Genomic DNA, 7,995 nt, shown 5'->3' with positions numbered 1-7,995 from the left:
CAAAAAAAAAAAAAAAAAAAATCTATATTATAGCTTTTCTGTTTTTTTTGTTGTTGTTGTTAAAGTCATTATGACAGTTTGTCAAATGCTTCCTAAAATTGAGACTTAACATGTCCTAATTTTCTTAATGCAGTTGACATTTTAAGAATTGGTATCTTTTTTTTTCTTTTTCTAAAAAAAAAGAAAAAAGAATGAAGGAGAGGAAGAAAGAGAGGGAGAGGGAGAGAGAATGGGGGTGTTGCTTTATTGCCAGGGCTAGAATGCAGTCTAAAAATGGATATGCCTATAATTGTGCTTAATAATAGAGATGAAAAAAAAAATGAGGGAAGAAAATAACAAACAAGCAGCCAACCAATATTTCATTGAAACCTGTAAATAGATGTGATGTGGTACTGATAAGAGTGTATATTTTGTGTATTTAAAGTGGAGAGTTCTATAAATGTTAATTAAGTTTACTTGTTTCGGATCTGAGATCAAATCCTGGATATCGTTGTTAATTTTCTGTCTCATTGATCTGTCTAATATTGATGTTGAAGTCTCCCACTATTATTGTGTGGGAGTCTAAGTCTCTTTATAAGTCTTATATTATCATGGTATTCCTGTATTGGGTGCGTATATATTTAGGATCTTTAGCTCTTCTTGTTGCATTGATCCTTTTATCATTATGTAATATCCTTCTTTGCTTCTTTTGATCTTTGTTGCTTTAAACTCCTGCTTTTTATTTATTTATTTATTTTTACTCTCCATTTGGTTGGTAAATGTTTCTCCATCCCTTTGTTTTGAGTCTTTGTGTATCCTTGCATGTGAGATGGGTCTGGATGCAGCATACCGATGGGTTTTGGCTTTTTTGCCTGTCTGTGTCTTTGGATTAGGGGATTTAGTCAATTTAAATTTAGAATTAATAATAATATATGTGAGTTTAATACTGCCATTTAATGTTAGCTGGCTGTTTTGCCTATTAGTTGATGTAAATTCTTGATTATATTGATGCTCTTTACTTTTTGGTATTTTTTAGAAAGGCTGATACTGGTTGTTCCTTTCTATGTGTAGTGGTTCTTTCAGAAGCTCTTGTAAAGCAGGCCTGGTGGTGATGAAATCTCTGAGTGCTTGCTTGTTCACAAAAGATTTTATTTTTCCTTCGCTTATGAAGCTTAGTTTGGCTGGATGTAAAATTCTGGGTTGAAAGTTCTTTTCTTTAAGGATGTTGAATATTGGCCCCCACTCTCTTCTAGCTTGTAGGGTTTCTGCTGAGAGATCTGCTGTGAGTCTGATAGGCTTCCCTTTATGGGTAACCTGACCTTTCTCTCTGACTGCCCTCAGTATTTTCTCCTTCATTTCAACCCTGGTGAATCTGGCGATTATGTGCCTTGAGGTTGGTCTTCTTGAGGAATATCTTTGTGGTGTTCTCTGTATTACCTGGAGTTGAATATTGTCCTGCCTTGCTAGGTTGGGAAAGTTTTCCTGAATAATATCCTGAAGCGTATTTTCCAGCTTGGATTGATTCTCTTCGTCACATTCAGGTACACCTATCAAGCGTAGATTAGGTCTTTTCACATAGTCCCATATTTCTTGGAGACTTTGCTCATTCCTTTTTATCCTTTTTTCTCTAATCTTGTCATCTTGTTTTATTTCATTAAGTTGGTCTTCGACTTCTGATATCTTTTCTTCTGCTTGATCAATTCGGCTGTTAAAACTTGTGCATAGTTCGCAAAGTTCTCGTGTTGTGTTTTTCAGCTCCATTAATTCACTTATATTCCTTTCTAAATTATGTATTGTTAACATTTCATCAAACCTTTTTTCAAAGTTCTTAGTTTCTTTGCATTGGGTTAGAACAAGTTCTTTTTTTTTTTCCCATTTATTTATTTTATTGCATTTTAGGTTTTGGGGTACGTGTGAAGAACATGCAAAATTGTTACATAGGTACACACGTGGCAGTGTGATTTGCTGCCTTCCTCCCCATCTTCATCCACCTTTTGAAACCTGCTTCTGCTAATGGAACCCACTCGTTCTCCATCAGGTCTTGTTCCATTGCTGATGAGGAACTGTGATCCCCTGTAGAGGGAGAGACGTTCTGATTTTGGGTATTCTCAGCCTTTTTAGGCTGTTTTCGTCCCTTCTTTATAGATTTATCCATCTGTGGTCTTTATAATTACCGTCTTTATAATTGGGTTTCTGAGTGGACGTCCAACTTGTTGATTCCCAGCGCTAAAATCTGAGCAACCCACTGCGCCAGCCAAAACAGCGGCGTTATGATTGATGGTGCTTTTCTGACTCTGCACCAAGAACCATTGCACCAAGGCAGCGGCAAAACTGCCTCGCTGGCCACAAGAGTTGCGCCGGCGACCTGTGGGGCTCCTCCGCTGGGAATCTCCTGGTGCGTGAGCAGCAAAAATTCGTCTGAAAGTGTGGTATCCTCTCGTTCTCTGCGCTTTCACTGGGAGCTACAATCCCGAGCTGCTAGTGATCAGCCATCTTGGATCTCTCTCCAGCTTTTCTATGTTTAGATGTGTTTAGATATACAAAAATTTGCCACTGTGTTACAATTGACTATATTACTCAATACAGTAACATGCTGTGTAGATTTTAGCCTAGAAGCAATAGAACTATACCATACAGCCTAGATATATAATAAGCTCTATCATCTAGGTTTGTGTAAGTACACTCTATGATGTTAATACAATGATGAAATCACCTAATGCATTTCTCAGAATGTATTTCCATCATTAAGCAACACTTGACTGTAGTACAATCTATTTTTATGTATTAAAGAGTTAACTGGAAAACTTGGTTCGTTTATTGTATTAGCTTTCTGTAGATTCCATCAAATTGTGTAGATCATGTTGTATGCAAATTCAAATACTTCCTTGCCAATTTGGGGGCCTTTTATTTCTTTTTTCTTACCTGCTGACACTGGCTAGACACTTCGGGACAATGTTATATAGGAGTGGCAAGAGCAAACATCTCTATCTTATATCTGGTTTTAGAGAGAAGGTATTCAGTCTTTCCCTGTTATGTATGATATTTGCTGTAGGATTTTCAACTGTAGATGCACTTTGCTGGGTTGAGGAAGTTTCTTTCTATACCAAGTTTGTGGAATATTTTTCTTTAATCAGAAATGCATGCTGGATTTTATCAGATGCTGTTTTTACATCTATTGAGATGACCAAAAGGTTTTCCTGTTTAGCTTATTATGTTACATAGATTTTTTTTTTTCAAATCATAACCTTGCATTTCTGGGATAAACCCACTTAGTCGTGATGTATTTTTATTTTAATATGTTGTTGGATGAAATTTGCTACAATTGTTTAGACTTTTTGCCTGTATGTTCATGAAGGTAACTGGTCTGTAGTTTTCTTTCTAATGGCTTCCATTTTGGTATAAGGGTAATACCAGTCTCATAGAATAAGTTGAGAAGTATTCCTTCTCTTAAACTTTTGGAAAAATTTGAGTAGAATTTATATTATCCCCTAAGTGTTTGGTAGAATTTACGAATGAAACCATCTGAACCCAGTTTTCTTTGTGGAAAAGTTTTTAACTCTGAATTCAACTTCTTTCATATATAGAGGACTATTCAAGTTGTCTTTTTCTTCTTGGGTGAATTTTGGTAATGTCATTTCACCTAAGTTATTGAATCTGTAGGTATGAAATTGTGCATAGTACTCCCTTAATATCTTCTGAATATCTGTAGAATGTGGTAATGCCATCTCTCTCATTTTTTATATTGGTAATTTGTGTCTTTACTCCTTTTTTCCTAATTCATCTGACTAGAAATTTATTAGTTTTATTGATCTTCTTGAAGAACGTCCTCTGTATTTGTTTTCAGTTTCAGTGGTTTCAGGTGGGAGCTGACGTCATTGATTTGAGAGCTTTCATCCTAAATACTGCTTTTGTAGCATTCCACAAATTCTCATATGTTGTATTTTCATTTTTATCTACTTTTTTTCTAAATGACAGATATTTAAACCAGTGTAGCTTTACTTAAAGAGAATAATATTTGGACTTTCTATCCCTATACTTATGCAAAGGGAAAATCAAAGAACTATAAGAAGTTCATTTTAAATTCTTTTAAAGAACATCTTTTAAAAAATACATTGTTGTTGGCTTATAAAAGTAATACATGCCTGTTACTTTAAAAGTTGACCATTCCAAAGATATGTATTTAGTAAGTGAAATTTGAATGGTTAGTTTTTGAAAGAAACCTTCTGGTTTAAAATGATAACATTTTTGTTCTTTAGAAATGAAGACTGACCTGAACTTATTATTGGAGTGTCTAAAGCACCAAATGGACAATGCTTTTTCACAAAAGGAAGCTTTGGTCACTATTCATTCAATTTGTCAACAAAACAGTAAGATATCATAGTGAATTTTTATCTGTGATTCTAGTTCTTTAGTACTATGTTATATCAAATAAGCATATTCTTTATCTTCCACTCAGTTATTCTACATGTTACTTTCTTCATGTGATTTATTTTATCCCTGAAAGGGTAATCAAAATAAATATCATTTCTATTTTGTTTTTTTTCTGCACATCCTACAGGTAACGCAAGTGTTTATTTTCGGGAAATTGGTGGTTTGATGTTTGTAAAAAATCTTGCGAAGTCAAGTGAACATAGCATGGTAAAAGAAGCAGCCTTATATACATTAGGAGCTATTGCAGAAAAAAATGGTAAAATATAAACTTTATTTCATTATACTTAAGCATTGTGTTATATTTTAACAGTATACTCAAAACTAATTTTAGAGTTAATTTCCTTTCCTTTTTTTAGATGTTTGAATAATTTTATCCAGCCTCCTTCCTTCCTTCCTTCCCTCCCTTTCTTTCCTTCCTTCTTTCCTTTTTCCTCCTTCTCTCTCTCTCTTCCCTTCCCTTCCCCTTTCTCTATTCCCTTCACCTCCCCTCCCCTTATTCCTTCCCCTTCCCTTCCCTTTCCCTTTTTTTTTTCCTTTCCATTCTCTTTCATCTTCTTTCCAGATTGAAGAATGAAGATAATCCACAACCATGTTATGCGTGGTTAAATATGCTTTGTGTATAGAAATTGATGTTGGCAAGAACACTTTTCTGCAGTATGTCTAAAATAAGGTTGAATATAAACCATTGGTTTGTCAGACCAACTTTATATTCTTACATTTTCATTTATTAAATATTTCTTCATCAGCCAGGCATGATGTCTCACACCTATAATCCCAGCATTTTGGGAGGCTGAGGCAGGTGGATCACTGGACCTCAGGAGTTTGAGACCAGCCTGGACAACATGGTGATACCCAATCTCTACCAAAAATAAAAAAAACATTAGCCAGGCGTGGTGGTGTGCACCTGTGGTCCCAGCTACTTGGGAGGCCGAGGTGGGAGATTGCTTGAGCCTGGAAAGTGGAGGTGGCAGTGAGCTGAGTTTATGCCACTGCACTCCAACCTGGGTGACAGATCACAGAGTAAGACCCTGTCTCAAAAAAAAAAAAAGATCACCTTTTCGGAACCAAGCTTTGTGCAAAGCATTGGGGATACAGGGATAAGTAAGATAGTCCTTTTTGTGGCTATACAATAGATGTATATATTTATAGGGTACATGAGGTGTTTTGATACAGACATGCAATACATAATCACATCATGGAGAATGGGGTTTCCATCCATTTAAACATTTATTCTTTATGTCACACAAACAATTCAATTATACTCTTTAGTTATTTTAAAGAGTACAACTGGCCGGGCGCGGTGGCTCAAGCCTGTAATCCCAGCACTTTGGGAGGCCGAGGCAGGTGGATCACGAGGTCAAGAGATCCAGACCATCCTGGTCAACATGGTGAAACCCCGTCTCTACTAAAAATAAAAAAAATTAGCTGGGCATGGTGGTGCGTGCCTGTAATCCCAGCTACTCAGGAGGCTGAGGCAGGAGAATTGCCTGAACCCAGGAGGCGGAGGTTGCGGTGAGCCGAGATCGCGCCATTGCACTCCAGCCTGGGTAACATGAGTGAAACTCCGTCTCAAAAAAAAAAAAAAAAAAAAGAGTACAACTAAATTATTATTGACTATGGTTACTCTGTTGTGCTATCAAATAGTCTTAGTCATTCTTTCTATTTTTTTTGGTATCATCCCCACCACCTCCCACTACCCTTCCCAGCCTCTGGTAATCATTTATCTCCATGAGTTCTATTGTTTTGATTTTTAGATCCCACATATAAGTGAGAACATGTGATGTTTGTCTTTCTGTGCCTCGCTTAGTCCTTGCCTTTGAGATAGGGTCTAATAGCTGATTCTAGGAACTGGATGAAATATTGATTGTATCTTTATGTCTATAATTATTTTTGTAAAATTCTTCTTGCATTATTATCACACACACACAAAAAAACTATCAGGTAGTATGATTTTTGAAAAGATTTTTATTTCTAGAAAAGTCTCAATAGCACAAATATTGTTTGTCCCTTGTTTTCTAAAGCAGATTTCTGAATTCTTTTAAATTGTTTTTCTTGCTGTTTTGTTACTCATCCTTTAAAGGGTTTTTTTGCTAAATTTTATTTAAGTTTTTATTCAGATAAGTTTTTTTTTTTTTTTTTTTTTTGAGACGGAGTTTTCGCTCTTGTTACCCAGGCTGGAGTGCAATGGCGCGATCTCGACTCACCGCAACCTCCGCCTCCTGGGTTCAGGCAATTCTCCTGCCTCAGCCTCCTGAGTAGCTGGGACTACAGGCACGCGCCACCATGCCCAGCTAATTTTTTGTATTTTTAGTAGAGACGGGGTTTCACCATGTTGACCAGGATGGTCTGGATCTCTTGACCTTGTGATCCACCCGCCTCGGCCTCCCAAAGTGCTGGGATTACAGGCGTGAGCCACCATCAGATAAGTTTTTTATTGTAAGCTCTAGGGGATTTCAATATGTGTTTTGGAGCCTAGATTAAGTACTTTTGATTAATATACTGCTTCTTCATTTATTTATCTTTGTTTTTCTTTTTTTTTTAATTTTTAGCCCCGCCCCTCCAATATACTGCTTCTTTAGTCTGCTAATTGAGTAAGCACATATCAGTTTTTCAGAAATTTTGTTGTATGACTAATAAATATCACTTAAATGAGATTTGGTTAAGAACCATCCCCAGTTAGGCAATTTTGTATTTTGTTCAACACATTTTAAAGCATGTTTGTGATAATGCATTGAAATTAAAATTATATTTTATATTTCAGTTTACTGTCAGCAGACTTTGTGTACTTCAGAGTTGTTTGAAGACTTAACTTGGTTCTTATCTAATGATTCAAACATAAATTTGAAAAGAATGTCTGTTTACGTTATTTTGGTTCTGGTTTCAAATAACAGTAAGTACATTCTCATGAATGTTTGAAAACATTTTAATCAATTGGAACAGTCATTATTAATTTTTTATTTTAGATCTTAGTATCTTTTTTTTGGGGGGGACGGAGTCTCGCTCTGGCACCCAGGCTGGAATGCAGTGGCATGATCTCAGCTTACTGCAACCTCTGCCTCCTGGTTCAAGCAATTCTCCTGCCTCAGCCTACTGAGTAGCTGGGATTGCAGGCACGTGCTACTGTGCCTGGCTAATTTTTGGATTATTAGTATAGATGGGGATTTCACCATGTTGGCCAGGCTGGTCTCAAACTCCTGGTGTCAAGTGACCCACCCACCTCGGCCTCCCAAAGTGCTGGGATTACAGGCATGAGCCACCATGCCCCACCTAGTACCTTTTTAAAATCTCTCCTCTGAGAAATACTTGTTTAAAGAAAAGGGGGCGGTGGCTCATGCCTGTAATCTCAGCACTTTGGGAGGCCGAGGTGGGTGGATCAGTAAGGTCAGGAGATCATGACCATCCTGGCCAACATGGTGAAACCCTGTCTCTACTAAAATACAAAAAGTTAGCCAGGTGTGGTGGCATGCACTTATAATCCCAGCTACTTGGGAGGCTGAATCAGGGAATCGCTTGAACCCGAGAGGCAGAGGTTACAGGAAGCCAAGATCGCACCACTGCACTCCAGCCTGGCGACAGAGCAAGACT

General features: G+C 37.0%; 1 protein-coding gene across 1 annotated transcript in view; it reads left to right on the top strand.

Moving 5' to 3' along the window:
- Positions 1-7,995, top strand: part of TERB1 (telomere repeat binding bouquet formation protein 1) — a 54,471-nt gene that overhangs the window by 8,959 nt on the left and 37,517 nt on the right. Inside the window, exons 2-4 of the mRNA XM_032284133.1 lie at positions 4,236-4,346; positions 4,538-4,666; positions 7,172-7,300. Of these exons, the coding sequence (XP_032140024.1) occupies positions 4,236-4,346; positions 4,538-4,666; positions 7,172-7,300 (369 nt within the window). The remainder of the gene's footprint in view (positions 1-4,235; positions 4,347-4,537; positions 4,667-7,171; positions 7,301-7,995) is intronic.

This window comes from Sapajus apella, unplaced genomic scaffold, assembly GCF_009761245.1.
Source record: "Sapajus apella isolate SASKATOON/1434 unplaced genomic scaffold, GSC_monkey_1.0 scaffold15, whole genome shotgun sequence".
Classification (NCBI taxonomy): domain Eukaryota; kingdom Metazoa; phylum Chordata; class Mammalia; order Primates; family Cebidae; genus Sapajus; species Sapajus apella.
Note: the sequence above shows the minus strand (reverse complement) of the source record. Positions and strands in the feature narration are given on the sequence as shown.